The following is a 19,183-nucleotide window of genomic DNA, read 5'->3' as shown; positions in this document are numbered from 1 at the left end:
CATTTAAAAGGGTGCGCATCTATATTTTACGTATTCAAATTTCTTCTACACGTTAATATGTTGTTCCTGAGATAATTTCCTTCTGAAATTGCTATCTAAGTGTTTCATTTTGATACCGTCGCCATGTTAAAAATTGGAATAAATGGCGGGTCCTGTAATTTCACCTATTCTACACTGTATGTAATATGTATACAGCTTATACTGTTTGCATGTATATACTATATGACACAAAATTGACAGAATTCAGCACTAACAGCATATCATATTCTTCAGTTCTTGTCATAATGCCATAATCTTTATCTGTGTGCAATATTCCAACGTATGACGTGCACGTGGCGTTTGTCGTGGTGCGGATAACTAACTCGTCAAAGTGACGAGTTTCATGTCTAGTTTATATTGCAACTTTCCAACATTTTGAAACTTCGGAATTTTATAATTGCAAATTCTTTTTTTTAACAATAAAAAGAAAATATTAATTTACTTGTTTTTGTTAAAAACAAGTTTAAAAAGTGCTTGTATGGCAACGATTATCCCCCTGATCCCAGCCTAGATATTATTGCACTGCCAAACAGAATCTATAATTGGGTGCCACTGCAGTAGTTTTAAACTTCAAGCTATAGGCCTACAAAAACGTAGTTCAGTTGGTGTCACTGTTTCCCAGCTAGAAATTACTAAATCTTGGAAAACAGGGTATCATTTTATGTGAGATCTTGTTTTAATTTGTAACCTGATGATTTTTGTTTCAATGTGGCAACATAATTTTGCGTGTCATTTTCAAAATGAAAACACTGTCATTGTTGATGAACCTTAACCTTTCTTTCACTTTCTATCAATTATGAAAAACTTACAAAATGTAACATATCCTGAATGTTGTATAAACATCCATTGGAAATGTGCCAAAATAAAAGACAAAAGTTTTGAACAAGTAATGTGCAACCCTTAAACTTTCAATTTCAATGACAAACGTTTCACAATAATTTCCATTTCCTTCAAACTACAATATGCTTTACTCATTCAAACAGTATATTTGCATAATTTGCACATGATGAATTTTTAATAAGCTTTTTGTTATAAGCTAAGTGCCTGATCATAACCAAAAGTATGTTCTTTGTTACTTTCAAAGTTGAGATAAATATTACCATGATAAATTTAAAGAGTTCTATTGCACATTGTTGTTATAATAATTAATAATGATTGATTATTTTTTTAATCATAAGAGTTTATGGCCTAAACTAAAAATTCTTTCTTCCAGTTATTGTGTTTGTTGTCTTTTCCAAGAAACAATTTCAAAGAACATAACTTGTGATTGACTTGAAGACAGAAACAATAAATTAATTAAATAAATGAAAGAGATAATAATATAATTATAAACCAGTTCTGCAGGTTGTTTTCTAAAAATAATTTTGAAACTATTTTGTGCTTAGCTTTGTGGACTTTGTCTTTGTCTCATTTTCAGATAGGGGTATTTCAATAAAACCTTCTTTTTTTTAAATTGTTTTCTCATTTTTTGAGAGAAGGGCTAATGTCAGTTTAACCAGGTATCTGGCACACTTCCAGCCCCACTGGTTGGTTTGTGAGATTTTCCTAGAAAGGCTTCGGTATTGGAAAGGTGCAGGAGAAATGAGCATAAAAGGTGATTCTATTTCAATATTATAATTGTATTTGTCCTTTTTTCATTCAAGGTATTGAGGTTTCCAAAATAAATGTAATCAAACCATGTCTAATGTGGTATTCATTCCCTCTTGCCTACTATTTTCTGGGCTAGCCAGCTGGCAAAAACAATTTTATCCAAGAAGTATTTTTCTTTATCAGCTAGAATAATATATTACTGTTATATACCAATAAAACATGAATAAAGAAATAACATTTTAACTGACCAACAACATGTTTGTGATTGGCAGAAGATTAAGGAGTCTATAGTATTTAATATGTATGTATCTTTTTGTCCTGACAAACTAAGTCTTTTTTGCTGGATACATGGAAAGTATGATTTCGCACATACAATTGTTACTCAAAGTAGTTTTTTGTTGTTAGTGTCCTTCCAAACTTCGTATTTCTTTCTGAATAAATGAACAGCATTATGATATGGCAAGCACAATTTCTGAGTCTCAAAGTAATCCTATGCTTAGAGTTGTTAGCGTTCTTCCAAACTTCGTTTTTCTTTCTGAATAAATGAACAGCATTATGATATGGCAAGCACAATTTCTGAGTCTCAAAGTAATCCTATGCTTAGAGTTGTTAGCGTTCTTCCAAACTTCGTTTTGAATAGATAAATGGAAAGCAATTATGATTTGGCATCAAATGGTTTGAGCACTTCAAAAACTGAGTGTAGAAGAGATGAATGTAGTAGGCTACTGTTTCGTTGCTGTTCATTCCAAAGCATGTCTTCAATGCGGAAGCGAATTTTACTGAACCAGATATAGCAGGACCGACATTCTTCTTTGTATTTTGTCTTGATAACTCCTATAATATAAATAATGTGAGTTAGTAGTGATGACACTTCTAAAATGTCTATAAGAAATTTTCTCTGATATTAGAATGTCTCTTCAATAGCACTAATAAGTAATCACTGGTTTACAGTACAAACTTCAGAAAAAATAAAAAGTATGTTTATAAGTAAAGATATTACTAAAAGTAAAGTGTTTAATATAACTTGAGAAAAGTCACACAAATTCATAGACTGATAGTAAATAATTGTAATTGTAAAAAATGCAGATTTGCACCATGTTGTGAAATACTAACATGAGTGACTTGTTTCTTACCTTTATGGTGGTTCTTTTCCACTTCTTTGCCATACTTTTTGACCAGCAGCTGCACCAGTTCGACCGCAGCATCCAAGATAGAGTTGCTGCAGATGTCAAACAAACGGTCCATCACAGGTAGAATTAATGCACTTAGTGATAATGTCCACTTTACTCTGAAATTACAAGGCGACAAAATTTTATTTTACTTTGATGTTTATATTTGGAATAAAATCTGCCATTCAGTGTGACATTCGAGCTCCTTACTTTTGTAAAACAACTGTTTGGTGTTCATGAAATGTATTTAGAAAATCACACAAAATCGTCATTAAAGAATTGAATAACTAAAAAAAAAAATATATGAAAAAAACAATTATAAAATAATTTGAAATAGCATATCCGTGTATTCAATGACCTAAAAAATTACTTCCTAATCCTTGTCTCTATGAATCCTTTCCACATTTTACACTATTTTCATGCATAAGCTCAAATCAGTTTTTCCAGAACTCCACATTTTTCCCAATTTCTTTATGAATTTAAATAATAAAATAAAGGTAAATAATTTTTTTTAAACATTTGCTGTTTAATTTTTGTATTACGCATTTGCAATTTTAGCTTCTATTTTTAGAATATTTTTGTATGAACTAATAAAGAAAATATATCTTTTAATTATTCATATATAAAAGTAATTACATAAAGGAAATTATAATTGACATTATACATTAAATTGAAAATCTATTAGGAATTGGTAAACACTAAAAACATAAATAATGTTCTAACCAAATTAATACTATTAACATTATTAAGTGAATATAACTTCTGTAATGCTATTAAAGTTTTATCCGAAAGTGATAAGCTGCAGAAAAGGCTAATCCTTCATATAATCCTCTCTCCTCCTGGTCCATTTATTAATCTCAAAGGACAGTCTGTTGATAAACAACATCCTAGCTGAAACCTAGACAAACTGGCGCAATTCCACTTTCTAACCTACATGTGACTAAAGTTTCTCAGACATTCATCTTGTTCCATTAGTTATGAATATATTCGATTTGTAACTATCTTACCAATGTCTACAATGTTTATTGATTTATGAATAGTTTTAGTAATATTATTTATTTAAATTATGCAAATAAAGATTCAGAATGTAAAATGACAAATTGAAACAAACACAGCAAAGAGATGAAATGCAGTTTTAAAACTTGAAGTAAAAAAGGTAATAAAATTACCTATGTTATGTTATAAATTCATTATTTGTTATATTACTTTATTTAAACTAATAATAATGATAATAATAATATAAAGAAAGACATTTATTTTGTACCTAGAGTGGATACATACAATTTATAGCATGGTTTCATTTTTAAATGGCAAAGAAAACAATTATGATGCTTAATAACATTCTTAGACAATTGAAGTGTTCATAAACATTTTTTAAGCATTTATGAAAAAGATTGTATTTTTCTTGTTACAAAAATAGCGAAGTTGTGTTTAAAAATCCTCCCTAACCACAAGCATAAAAAGTCGCCAATTAAAAAAATTAGAAAACAGAGATTCGTTTGAGAGGTATGACATGGCACGAAAGAACACGTGGGGAAACCTGCGACAGGTTTGATAATTAACACGCATCAACACTCGTATATAGCTTTGAGGTATGAATTTCCTGTAGAGAAGTTTTGCCAAGAATTTGGTTTAAGTTCCGACGGCCCGGTGCTTGCCAAATTCTTAAAAAATTTTCAACAAATATAACAAAAATTATTTTGTATGCATTACCATACATTTATTTAAGCTGCTTAACCCTTTACCCATGTTTTATGTATTTAAGTGATTTACATTTAATCACAAATTGCAATAATACTACCATGTAACTGATTATTTAGTATATTTTCCAATATGAGTTAATTAATAATCTATCCAGGGACCTAGCATAGTTTAAAGGTTCTTCCTGATTTGAATAAACCAGATGAATAATTTTTACAATACAAAAGAACAAATCTTGACAGCTGAAACAGGTTTAATGGCGCTATCAAAGTAAAGATGGATTTTTTGTTGGGACGCTATCCAGTTTTTCTTGTGCAAGGTAGCATTATAAGCATTAAGACGATATTATTGACTGACTTTTTTTTAATTAGCAAAAACAAGAATCCTGTCATCTAAAATTTAGTTATTTTTAAACTTATATTTATAAACTTATATTAATTATGTGAAGAAACCATGTTGAGAAAAAAAAATAATACCATGAAGAGAAAATGTTTTTTATGAATATAAAGATGAAAAAAGAAAAAAAAAATGTACACTCTATGGCCACATATAGTCAAGTTGGGTGCGATAGTGTTTTTTTTGTGTTATTTTTCAAATTGCTATCATTCTTTAGGACGCCAATGGAAACTTATTCTTCTGTGAATACAGAAAAGATTCAAAATAAAACAACGGCACATTCAATGCATGCCATCTAATGGAACAGAGCAGGACAAAAATGTCTGAAAGTACCAATGCGGCATAAATGAGTCATCTTCTGATACATGATATAATGTACGGAAACTATAATAGTAGGCCTACTGTATATGTCACATGATGGAAGTTTTAAACAACAAAACCACAAGTCAATGCTACAAACCAATGTCATGGCATCCTGTTACTTAATGGCATGACAAACTGCTTTTCTCGCAAAATGTATTCTCACATAAGACAATGTTGGAAGGCCATTTTAAAAATAAAAGCGTTGAAATATATTTTTTTTACACTATTAGTATTACTCACTCCAGTGTAGATGAATAATACAATAATGATGCAATAATGAATTATTATTATTCGTTAACGAATACTTTCTGTATTTAACATGGTATTTAACATATTATTTGTATGCTTTTGATGGAAAGAGAGAAGGAATCTCAGTGTAGTTGTAAATGAAATCAAATGTTGTAAGATCTAGTACTGACCCTAGGTACCAATTGATCATCGTTTTTTATGTTTCATGTTCACATAATATATCATGAGTAAGTTGATCATGATGAACTTTCTGAATGTGAACAAGTTATTACCAATAACAAATACCAATGTACAGTAGTTGACACTTTTAAGTATGTCATTTTAACAAATACTATATTTGTTTTAAGAGTAATTATGTCCATGACAAGCATTTCATATTAATCATCCTTTCCAGAGCATCTACAAGTGGTTATAATAACTATACTATACAACTGTGATATGAGTCACATTCAGAAGGGTTCAACGAGAGACAGCTGTAATCAAAGGCTCTCTCCATATTAGAGATGGTGCCTGGTGGTGCTAAAGGGCATTTGATCGTTTCAATTAACAAATGAACTTTAAACTAAGCAAAATTCAGTAAGAAATGTTAATTTATGAGAATATTAACCCTTGCACCACCCCAATTTTTTGTTAAATCAAATCAAATTTTTATCATCAGTGTAAAGGTATGAAGTATTGCATATCGCTCGCACTACATTTGTATAATGTAATATCCTGGATTTATAGAGTGCCAATGTTGTGAAACCTCTATGCGTACATACAGCTATATCCCAGTATGGGGATATGGCCTTGTCGCTATCCAGGGTTTGGTCTAAATTGAACCCTGGTGAGCACCAGTCTTGGTCATTCCGGCTTCATGCCAAAATACAGTTGCCATTTAGAAATGACACCACTGCAAATACATCTCTGCAGAACAGTTTTTTTCAAACACTTAATGTTCATATTTTTAGCAACAAATATTATGATGGTTATAATTCTTTATTTCAAATGCCCAGATGATCAAATAGTTATTGTCACTTAAACATGAATTTCTATAAACAATTTCTTAATTACTTGAAATTCATGGTTATTATTATTATCATAAATACCAAAAGTTGACAAATCCATTTCAAATTAAATTAATTAAAGTTATCCCATTTGGGACTAAGCTCAAGCCTTGTAGATAGAGGCCAACAAATAAACCCTGACATAAACCAGTAAAATTAAATTATAGAAAAGATGATTCAATTAACCAAGATTAATGTTAGCACTCTCTGTAGGCTGTTATAGAACACATGAAGAACTTGACTAGAATTTAAATAGTTTGATAAAGAACACAAGCATACATAGGGTCGCAAATGCGTCATTCATCTTTTTTTATTCACAGACAGATCCAAGCAGGAGGGGTTTGGGAGGGGGATGAATCTGCAATGCAAAAGATAGACATCATTTTATCTATTTTTAGGCTGTGTTTCTCAATCTATCTATAAAATGTAATTTCTTCTGATAGATTTGATAAACCAAAAAATATCCCCATACTTCTACTTTCTGTTAAAGAAAAAAAAATAGGCTAAATATTGGTCCGCAAAATGTTTATAATAAATTCTATGTATTGTTTAATAAGTTAATGAGTTGGGCATCGTATTTTCCGCATTTGGCATGTCTGACATACTGTACCATGTTTACTATTATATACCAATACCTTTACATCTTTAGTAAATAGCCCCCTTTTTATGATTTAATTTATTTTTCTAAATAGTATAGTGTCCTCTATAGTTTGGAAATGATTTCCTAAACCTACCGATATTTCATTTTTCCAAGTTGAGAGGTATGTTATTTCAAATCCTGTATCTGCTACTAAAACAAACTCATCAGCTTACACAAATTTCAAAATCAACTTGGTCTCTGCTTTACTTACAGATATCTTGCAAGGACTTCTAAAATTGTATTTAACTTTTATTATAACATCCTTGCGCAATTTGCAGGAGGGTTTACAGGTCTAGGCTACTAAAAGTTTATTAGATTTTTTCTGTTTTTTGAATGTAGGTTAAACTTGATGGTGAACAGGCACCTTGATATCACTAAGTTAGCCAACATGAATGTTTGAAAAAAAAAGTAAAAAAAAAAGTAATATACTTACTCATCTGAAGCAAAGACGCTTAAAATTCCACTAAAACCAAAAATATCTGTATCTGTGACCTTTTGAACACGTTTGCTTGCATCGTGTAAGTCGGTGAAGTAGAGACTTTTCGTTGAGGACATTGAGTTTGCACGAACACGTTTGACAAGTTTGTCAAATGTCTCGATCGCTTCTACACAACGGTCGTTAACCCATAGAGTACAAATATCGTATACAGCCTAAAAAATAAATTGAAAAACAAACTTTATTATCGTAATTTTCAATTTTTCTAGATTCTTCAGAAGAAGCTATTCACCAAAGAATGACGAAACTGTCAAGAACAAAACTACCATGTTGATAAAGATATTTTCTATAATCAACCTTTCAAATGAAAAAAAAAAATTAATTACATTGCATAGGACAAATAGAAGTTATGTAGTCTATTTCGTGCCTAGCTTACCTGGATAAACCAACAATAGCCCCTTCTCCTCGAAGAGTGAGATATAACTCGAAAAGTAGAAGTTTTCATTGAATTCCCCTCTCCACAAATGGTATAGTCCATGAACTATGCCCTCAAGTGGGAGCCTGCCCACAAACCACCATCATCATTTCTTTTCGAGACATGAAAGAGTAAACATGTCTTCAAAGAGCTTGCACAGTTTTCTTGCTGTTGCAATAGAGTTTTGATACTGAGACTGCTGCTATATGAAGCTAAGTAGTTTTTCTTGGTTACAGAGATTCATTGAACTTTGAAATGTCAATAAAATGACTTTTAGCAAGCATTTTTGTGAATGTTTTCACTTAGGCCAACTGGCTGAAATGTTTGCAGTACCATAGTGGCCAGGCCTAAATCTAGCAGGACAGCTTGTCTACTGCCTAGCATTGTGGTTTAGGCTTATTGTAGGCTGGCCTCCTGAGTTTCTTAAATTTTATTAATGCTCTCATAGGGGGCCTAGGCCTAGATCTTGCAGGGTCAGATGTTGCCCATGCATGTTGCCTAACAATAACATTGTGGCTAGACATAATTTTGTAAGGCCTAGCTGGAACTTAGTCTATATAAGAGGCCTAGGCCTACATACTGCAGGATCAAAGATCTTGTCTATGCTTCTTTCCTGACTGGTCTGGTTTTCTAGCTGAGTCATAGTTGACACTTCATTTTGGACACGGTCCGTATATTCGGATCAGCTGTTGTTTTCAGTGCAGCTACAATGCACCTCCAATCATGCCTGCACCCGCTGCGGCCTCTGCGGTCCCGGGGGTGAATGAGATTTCTCCGTTGTTACTGCAAGCCATCGTTGCAGCACAGAGAGCTCTGCCGAGGGATGAGCCCAACGCACCCTCTCACATGAGACCTCCTCCCCCAGTTTCATATATCGATATAAAGGCCCACAGCAAACCTTGTTTTTACGATGGTCCGTCTATCTGGCAAGAGATGACAGTGATAGGACGATGGTCTCACTCTCCAAGAATAAGTATGGGAGAACGAGACGGGCCTGGGGAGGAAGGTCTGCAGGCGTTCGCGAAACGGACGGCGGTACTGTCCTTTATTTTCTTTGGCGTTGAATTCATAAACCAAACGGTTCATTCGGCCCTGCAGGTAGGATGGAGACAGCCTCATCTATCCTGTTGGGGCTAAGACGAGGCGACTGGGCTGCCACAATAGACCGAAAGACGCTAAAGAGTGCTTTCACATGCCTATTGCAGATCAGGATCATGTGTTCCGAAACCATGACCACTTCTACCAATTCGTCGCTGCTGTTTGGCCTCTCCGACGAGAGGTAAACATTACGAAAAGAAGAACATTAATAACATTAATTTTCCCACACCCCCGTCGGATAATGGATCAGTCCGCCACCAGTACGCCCTCAAGTGAGACACGCCCACTTATCATCGTCATCATTTCTCAAGACCACTTGCCTGAGGGGACGGTAGGGAGGGCGTTTATCCAGGTAAGCGGCACTCATAGACTACCAACACCACTGTTGGTTTGTGTAGTCTATATCGTGCCTAGCTTACCTGGATAAACCAACATAAGCCAGTGTAGCACCGGACTAGAGTCTAGTCGGAGGCGGGAGGCAAGGTAAACATTCTTATACGTACCTAGTGTCTGGGCTTCAAGATTGAAGCCGCCACCGAAGACTGGTGAGTGGAGGTATCCGACAGGTAGTGGGATGTGAAGGTGGACTGCGATCGCCACCATGCCGCTTGCAGGATGTCAGGGAGAGGCACCCCAGCAAACAGCGCCCATGAAGCGGCTATGCCACGCACTTGGTGCATATGTGCCGGAGGAGGCGTATTTGTGGAGTCGTAGCCAGCCCGGATGGCTGCCACGACCCAGTTTGCAAGTGTCGACCGCGCAGCCGGTCGAAAAGGTGACACTGTCGATATGAACAGGTGTGACGCTGAGACCCGAATGGACTCTGTGCGTTTGATGTAAAACTTTAGTGCTCGCACTGGGCACCAAAGTTTGTCTTCCTCAACCCCTGAATAAGCAGCAATGGTGGGAACAAACACAGTCGGCGGCGAGAAGTTCAATGTCTGAGATTTTGCAAGAAAATCTTTCCTAAACACTAGCCGAGCGCCACCCCGTTCAAACCTGACGTGCCCTGGCTCCAGAGATAGAGCGTGCAGTTCACCTCTGCGCTTGCACGAGGCTAGTGCAATCAAAAAGGCAGTTTTGAGAGACAGGTTGTAAAGCGATGCCCTACTCAGGGGCTCGAAGGGTGGGCGCATAAGAGCGGCTAGGACGACATTGACGTCCCAACGTGGAATCAAGGCCTTAGTAGGAGGCCGTTCTCGAAACATCCCGCGAAGCAAACTTGAAATTGCAGGGGATGAAGAGATGGTCGAGCCGTCTTTAAAGGTCGGAATTACTGCACCCAAGGCAGACCGATAGCCGGATACGGTGCGAACCTGCAGACCTGACTCAAACAGGTAATGCAGAAAGGCGCAGACCTGGCCCAAAGTCACTTTCATAGGGTTAGTCTTTTGGCGCTTGCACCATTTGAAAAAATGCTTTAATCGGCTATTGTAGACAGCAAGAGTGGATTCCCGTCGGGATTTCGCCGCGAGGGCGGCCGGGCCATCTGGAATGCCTGAGTCTCTGAAGCGATCCCTGACATTGCATAGGACAAATAGAAGTTATGTAATTGTGGTAATATTCATAATTCAATATGACACCTATTTAGCAAAAACAAATATGAACTACTTAAGTTTATTTTAAAGCAATACCAACAGTTTCCAGTTAACATCATTGTTGGCTTTCCAGTTCCAACTTTCTACCTATTTTTACCATCTATTGAAAACTTTTTCCTTTAATGTGAAGCGCATAGAGGCTTCATGGATATGCATAAGTCAAAATGTATCTATCGGGCTATAGATGTCTATAGCAAAATTGTTTATGAAAGTTCAAATTTGACAAAGATTTTGTGTACTCTTGAGTGAACCGTTTTGATATTTCAATAAGTTTATGATGTCCAGACTCAACCCATGGACAAAATGTTAACAATCCTTTTAAAAATGAAATAATTCCGATTTTAATCCAAGGTTTTGCACTTTTTAGTAGCATTCAGTGTACAAGTAAATGTATCATAGATCAGGCAGCTGTAGGCTTTTAATAATTTGATATTTAAGATTTCTTACAGTAAAACAAGCAAGGAAATTTCAAAAGCTGTTATTAGATTAGAAACAAAGGGGAAAAAAAACGTGTGGAAATCCAAGATTGTGAACTTGAGACTATACAGTGTGAATTCTCAGTTTATGTGCCAAAATGGATTTTACACAATTTCAATTTTGAGATAACATTTTATTTAATGTGACACCTTCATGCATGCGTCATTGAAACATTATGATGAATTATGATAACATAGATCATTCTTGTTAAAGTTTTATTAATGTGAATTATAAAGATTTTTGTTATAATTTGACCTTAAGTTTTCAAAAAATCTCTTGACATTTCTGACAATTTTAAAACTTCAACAAGCAGGCAAACATAATGTTCTATTTCGTATCTAGTTTACCTGGATAAACCAACAGTAACCTATTCTCCATAAAGAGTGAGATATAAATCAAAAATAGAAATTTATATATATATATATTTTTATTTTGTATTAAACCCCTTTGCACAAATGGTATAGTCCACAATACTCTCATGTGGGAGCATCCCCACAGACAATCATCGTCATTTCAAGACATGTAATAGTAGTACATGTCTGATTTTTTTTTTCTGCATATAATTTTAACTTTTTAGGAAGAACTGTTAACATAAAAATAAATACATCCTAAACAAAATTATTCAGATGTATGTAATTGAAATTAAACATTTTGCAAAGCACCATATTTAGAAACTGTTGAACATTTAGAACTTATATCAAACTTGTATTCGATATGAATTGTATTCACTATGTGAATAATGCTGATAAGTTTTACACAGCTATAAGCATACATTATAAACAAGCTGTAAACATAACTTGATTATTGTGTTAAAGGTAATGCTTAAATATTGGGGATTAAAAGTCAGCACTATCTCAAATCTACCTAAACTAAAACGTGTTATATTATGGGAAGTGTTGAAAGTATACATTGTTGCGCAAAGTAGCAATCGGCAATATGAATTAAATTTAACGATATTATCAATAGACCTAAACATTGTAAGTCAAGAACAACAGGAAACCATCATATTAAATGAATGATCAGGTTTAGTTTCGGCAGCAAGCGATCCGTGAGGTATCTCTTGTTAACAACTTCCTTTCAAATTCCCAGATTGGGTCATCCCAATGTCATGTGATATCTGTGTTTGTCTCCTTGTCGTAGCATAGTGCTTTAACCCATTAAAGCAATAACAATAGAAAGGAAAATAATTTTCAATTCATTTATGAGATACAAAATATTGTACTTTCTTTAGGAAAGATAAATACAAAATAGGTAAGATACCTTGTAAAGATTGTCACTAAATTTGGAATTAGAAAGTTCACGACAAAATAGAATAACAAGATACAAATCATCCACTCAATTTGAATTAAAATGGTTAAAGGTCAAATATAATAGAAATGTTGTGTGGGACAATTGCACATTTGCCAATAATGAATTTGAAAGTAGTTAATGTCGATTGGCCGTAAGTAGAAAGGCAGGGAAGATCTAGCTATAAAATCTCTGTAGTTTCTAAGGTTCTGGTGGATGTGGAACAAGTCTTCTCGTATGGATAAACCCTGGCATTCTGCTTCAATTCAACCATGTCAATGTTACAGCATTTTCCCATGCCAACAGATACTTGCCTCAACCTTCAACTACAAAGATGGCACTTTTGGCACACGAAAAAAACCTATGTACTACCAAGCCCATGGACAAGGCTAGTATAAGGCCTACTATTACTTCTGTTGGTCTCTAGTTTGAAAATCGCACTTTAGGAAAAAGGGAACCTTCCATGACATGCTTGACTCTAATTTCTATTTCAAACAAGTAGGCCTACCATAAACTTGGAACTGCAAACATGTTAGTTATCAATAGTCCCACTATTTCAGAATATGCCAAAGCCAAATTTATGATGCATAATTAAAACTTTGTTTAATCAGTTAAGGTACTGATTTAAATCATCAAACATGAATTAAAATATTAACATAAATGTACAGAACATCAAGATAACCTTTAATAATATTTTCTATATTAGTGATGTAGTAGTATTTCCTTTACATGTAACAACTTCTTAATAGAGTAACTGAATGCTGATTTAAAGTTCTGGAAGATCTAGTAAAGGAACTAACAATTGGCAAATAGAGTTATAAAGTAAAGGATTACTAACAGTAATTTTATCTAACATAATTTTCATCAACAACTTGAGAAGTTTAAAAAGATGTTATACATCATGCAAAGAAATGTTTTTATTGAATGTTACAAAGATATTATAATGCACTGAAATGGAAACAAAGGTGTGTGTATCTCACAAAGAAGAAATGAAAAGATGACTTATATTCTTAAAACAGTATATCCAAGTTTAAATTTGCAAAATTGTTTATAACCATTATGAATCTTTTATTATTTATTTATTATGACTAAAATTTCAGGCATTGACCCATGACATTATGACCTTAAAGTAAAAAATTTCTTCCTTTAAGGAAAGAAATACGTCCCCTTGTGTAAGCTGTGTCCTTATACAAGTGTCCCATGGGTACTTGATGTCCTACACCATGTCCCACGGGGTGTCAACATTAAGTATCCAAAATAGCATCCTATGAATTGAAATGGTGCCATTCGGTTGACCTGCAGATTACGTGATGTCGGGACTTTTGACAGATTCTAGACTGTTGGTCGCTCTCTTATAAAACAGGTCAGTCAATAAAATATAATTTAATATAATTTCTTAGTTAATTAGAATTATAATCAGCACAAATTAAACACTGATTTTTGTTGATTTCAATGTAAAAAGTTTATGAGGCAATCACTGCAATAAACAGAGTATATGACTAAAAAAGGTAAATAATAGGTTAAAAAACAGGTTAAAGAGTAAACACAATGTAGTTACTGCAGTAACTGTAGTAGAATAATTTTGACATGGTCACTAAACCATTTGCATCTAAATATATTTTGCCCTTAAGAAAAAAAATTCAAATCTAATCGGATTAAATGTCAATTGATAGTTGTTAAAAATAAAAATATAGGAAATATATTTAAAGATTAATAAACCATTTTAATTTGTAAAACCTCAAAATTGCCTCAGCAATATTTTGTGTAAATGGCAACATTCCAAATGTGTAGCAAGAAAACTTATTCCTGAGATTTCTTGATTATCATGAGGTATTTGGAATGTTCATAATTTTAATTTAAAGACCCATTCCCTACAATTGTTGATGTTTTGTGAAAAGTATGCATACATAATAATAATATAATATATATATTATTTAAAAACATTAAACCAGGTCATTCCTTGTCTTAAATGTACGTTTTATGGTAAATTATAATAAAAAGAGAAAAACAATGCACTACCTACTGTATGTGCAGTAGCTCGTGGTGAATGTCCTCTCTTAGATCTAAAAAACGTAGGACTTTTTTATGTTCAAGGTAGTTTTTAAAAATGTATGGTATTATTTATTTAAATTGTTAAGCAGATGTTATGAATTAAAAAATTAAATCAAATCTATGTAAAATGAAATTATCCAATAATTACGAATTTCCTTTTTTACATTTTCTAATCTTGATAGGAGATTACAAATTTGATATTTTTTTAAATGTCAAATGAAGTTCACATTTCACAATAGAAACTTTTACATTAAAGTCTTTATTTTAAACCAAATACCAGCCTTTTGCTACAGAATAGATAAGAATTATTCAAATGTTTACAAAAAGGTAAATATTGTATGAGAATCACATACTGTAATAGAACTTTTATAGTACAATAGCTAACATTGAATGACACATACTACAGAATTAACAAATCACAATTAGCATTGTGTATGCGAGGAAGGGGCATTCATGCCGAAGGCAATCTATATTGTGCTTTTTTTATTTTTAAGTGAAATATACAGAAAGCAGAAGGAAAAAGTTAGTGGGTATGGTAGAAGGGACGTGGGTTGCCTAATGAACTCCCCTCAGGATCAGGCTCCGAATCCACAGATATACATAGATGTGTTAGACTTTAGAGCAAAAATACTTTATAACAAACATTTTATTGCCAACTGGCATTTTTTGGTTCTCCAGTAGTATTTCTATTTTACTGTGAAAGAAAGCATTTTGATTTGGTTTTTATCGCACGGTTAGCAATTAATGTTAGCATCTTTCATTTCGCTAAAGCAGGGAAGTATTCAATTAACAAATTGCCAGGTTACCTAATCAGCTAAATCATTAGGATACGTACCTTAAATAAACCATAATGACGTCATGGTTACCCACAACAAAAACACGTCTTATGTGATAACATTAGCATTTGTGAAATAATGTAAGATTTAGTCGCTAAATTTTGCAAAAATGTGTTGTTTCACTTCACAATCAGGAAAATAAAGGTTGATTATTATTATGTTTCCAAGTGGGCATTGTGGGAAAACCTTTAACAAAAACAAAAACTTTCAGGATGATAGGAATTAGTTAAATTATAATGCAAACAAAAAGTACAGTAATTTTTATATTATGGCATTTGTATTCAGAATAACAAACTTTCATATTTTTCAGTATGCTAAAATAATTTCTAAAATCAATGTGTGTATGTTTGCTTACAAATACAGTAAAAGCAAATTAAAGAAAACCAATTCAGAAAGGTGATTGTTACCCTTTCTTATGAATAAGATTTTTTTAAGATCAAATATTACAATTAAACCCAATATTGTATGGGATCAAGGTGGTTTGGAAAGAATTATGGGAATGATAATCCTGGAAGCTTGAAAAAGAATTCTTGAGTAAGTTTAACAAGGATTCTTGATTATGTTTAAATAGTTTTAAAGGGCTAGGGAGTATCATAGCCTGCTAGACTACCTAGATGCAAACTTTATTCATGAAGTACCAATGAGGCAACGTTGAAAAGTTAGACAACACGAATCTCTTTAAAAATGCAAACAGCCCTTGCTCTTGAGTGATTGCTGACTAAGTGTTGCATAACAAAGTCGATCATTAGCATAAAACAGGTGTAACAGCATAAAACCACCTGCAGAGTTCATTTGAATAATCGAGTCATCAGTCATAAAGTATAGATTTAATTTGATAGAACAGTTAAATTATTTTTGTCTGACGCCAATACAAACATATTGATGTTATATATTAAGCAGTTAAAGCCATAAAATATTCTGCCAAAACCAATTATATTGATTACAAACCACTGTACTTTTGGAATTATTGAAAGATGGAGAGTTGATATTGAACACAAAAACCAACAAGTACGACTTCAGTTATTTAAGTTAACTGTGTCTATTTCATGCCTATAGTTTACTTTAATAAACCGATATAAGCCCTTTTCATTTTTGAATGGAGAACATAACTTAAAAGACTTCCCTCCAAGACAGTGGAACACCCATACACACCTCACCATTTCTTTTATGTCAGTTTATCCAGGTAATTTTTTTCAGGACAACCCAAAAGAAAAATGTCTTACCTCTGTGCCTTCCATAATAGCATTGACTTCCATTGAATCCTCCTCTTGTATATCTGCAATCGGTGTCGTTTCCTCAGTCGATTTCTCCCAGAAGTTTGCAGTTCCAGCGGTAGTGGTATGATCAGGCGTACTTACTGTACGTTTCACGCTTATTCCTTCATACTCATATGGGTCACGATTATGCATCATCAATTGATGACTCCAGTCTAAATGACTTGTCCTCTCTAAACTCATACGCACATCATCCCCATTCTTATAATACATTGTTCGTCGCGGCTTTGGTGGAGGTCGACTAACGCTAGATAAACGCCGGCAAACTGCTGAAGTTAAGTTCATTTCCAATGATTTTGATTTCATTTCAATATCTCCAAATGCGTCCACATCAAATGACGCCTCACCGATATCTTTAAAAGCTTCATCTAAAGACTGCGCAATTAAATTTTCAAAACTACTACTTAAACTCACGGTATCCTCAGTAACCTCGCTTAGATCTGCATCTGAATAAAGTTCACTATCACGGTACCGTTCACGAAAACTTGCCTTCTTCCAGAGTTTAGTGAACGTAGGGGAATAGTCAGATATTGGAGAACTTGGAGGAGATGGTGATTTTATTTCGCGTTTTTCTTCACATTTTCCTCGTATTAATGCTTCAACAATGTCAATTTCGGTATATTCGTCAATAATTTCTTTCCCTTTATTTGAGTTATAAACAAACGATTTTTCTTCATTATCGTCCTTTATTTCATTTACAGAAAGAATTACACACTTTTCTTTGCGTAACCATGAGCTTGTACTGTCTGTCATGCCTTTACCGTTTCTATCATCATCGTCGTCATCTTCCCTATGATGTGCTATATCCTGGTCTTCCTCAGCCAGTTGGCTTTCAGTTTCAGATTTTTCCGAAAAGTTTTTCTCATCTTCAGAGCTTTCCGAGGAAGGCTCTTGCGAAACATATTCCACATTATCGTAAAAGCTTCGTCTTTTTTCTTTCTTTTTCTTCGGTTTTTGCGGTTCAGATGAATCGTCTAACAAATCATCTTCAATAATAATAAATCTTCCGACCTGTTTAACACGGAGTTCGTCCAATCCTTCTGGTTGTGCCGACCCTGATAATTCCTGGCTTTCTTCAATGTTTTCAATTTTAAACACAATTTCTTCAGCCTTTCCTTCATTTATAGCATTATCCGCTCGGAACTTTTCACACATATCAAAGTCAATTTCATCATCTTCATTGACACTGACTTTCTTTTTATTTATACTGTCATTTTTACTAAAATCATTTCCTATTGCTTTTTCAAGATCTGGTAGTGGATTTTTTATGTAGAATTTTGAATTACCTCGAACAAGACAACCACCTGATTTTCGATCAAATTGTTTTTCACCTTCAAAATTTTGACAATCTTGATAAAAGCGGGAATAACTTTCAGCCTGTCCCATCCTGATGTCTGTTTCTTCGTCAGTGTCTATATAATCCTCTGGTGGAAGGTCATCACTTTCTTTAATATAAACCCAGTTATCTTCTTCATCTGCTTCTACCTTTTCTAAATCACTCAAATTGATGGCATTATCATTCCCACTCAAGTTTTCTTCGGAACCATAGTAACCTTCTTGACTCAATACTTCATGCGACGATTCAAATTCAGCTTCATCAATGTCTTCAGCCGGAATAACATGAATTGACGGAATAAACTTCTCTGATTCACCGGGAAAGGTTAAAGAAACAAGGGGCACTGGCCTATTATGAGCATCCCCGATGGATTTTCTAACTGCTTCGTCGTATACACTCTCACTCGCCTGACTAACAGCAGTGTGGGACTGCTTACCGGTTTCTGACACACTGCTGAGTGGTGATCCAGGGTTTTCCGATTGTTTTGCAATGCTAGGCTCCTCCCCATTTGGTTGATCATCTGTCAAACTTGTTGAGCTGGTAAATGCGTTACTTTGCAATGTATTGCTGTCAAGGTTGATCATAGGCCCACTGCAATCACTCATTTCCTCCTTGCCTGTGAGATCACTTCCTGTATTCTGCATCTGGGCTGGAAACGCTAGGCCATTGGCTAGTTCAAGTTCTTTACACTGAGCCAACAAATTGCCTTGCATAAATCGCTGCAGCTTATCACTGGTACTTTTACTCTTGCTGTAGCTGCTGAGGTCTTCCGTTGATCCCTCGGAACTGGAATCATCTTCGTCCGAGCTGCTTCCTAGAAGTTCAAGACGCACTGAAGCACTGTTGGAGAATGTTACACGTCTAGGCATTGACCTTTGAACCCTGTTTGGTATATCACCCGTGGATACATATTTCTTTAAAATACCATTCATACAAGTTGGATTTATTTCTTTTTCAGGATATTCTTCTTCAAAACAAGGCTTTTCGCTGTCACTGAGATAAAAAGAAAGACATATGTTTTAAAATTGAAATTATATTGACTCTTTTAAACATAGGGTAATTTAAAATTCAATTTTCAAATTAAAACACAATTAACATTAACATTATAACATTATTATTAT

At 34.0% G+C, this 19,183-nt stretch overlaps 1 protein-coding gene across 2 annotated transcripts in view; it reads right to left on the bottom strand.

Moving 5' to 3' along the window:
- Window positions 1-250: 250 nt before the first annotated feature.
- Window positions 251-19,183, bottom strand: part of LOC144856413 (uncharacterized) — a 37,046-nt gene continuing 18,113 nt past the window's right edge. For both annotated transcript variants that reach the window (XM_078714418.1, XM_078714419.1), the window contains 4 exons: window positions 16,676-19,055; window positions 7,627-7,844; window positions 2,763-2,917; window positions 251-2,463 (listed from right to left, as the gene is read on the bottom strand). In XM_078714418.1, the coding sequence (XP_078570544.1) occupies window positions 2,285-2,463; window positions 2,763-2,917; window positions 7,627-7,844; window positions 16,676-19,055 (2,932 nt within the window). In that variant the 3' untranslated portion in view covers window positions 251-2,284. The remainder of the gene's footprint in view (window positions 2,464-2,762; window positions 2,918-7,626; window positions 7,845-16,675; window positions 19,056-19,183) is intronic.

This window comes from Antedon bifida, chromosome 11 (assembly GCF_963402885.1).
Source record: "Antedon bifida chromosome 11, ecAntBifi1.1, whole genome shotgun sequence".
In the NCBI taxonomy this organism is placed as follows: domain Eukaryota; kingdom Metazoa; phylum Echinodermata; class Crinoidea; order Comatulida; family Antedonidae; genus Antedon; species Antedon bifida.
Note: the sequence above shows the minus strand (reverse complement) of the source record. Positions and strands in the feature narration are given on the sequence as shown.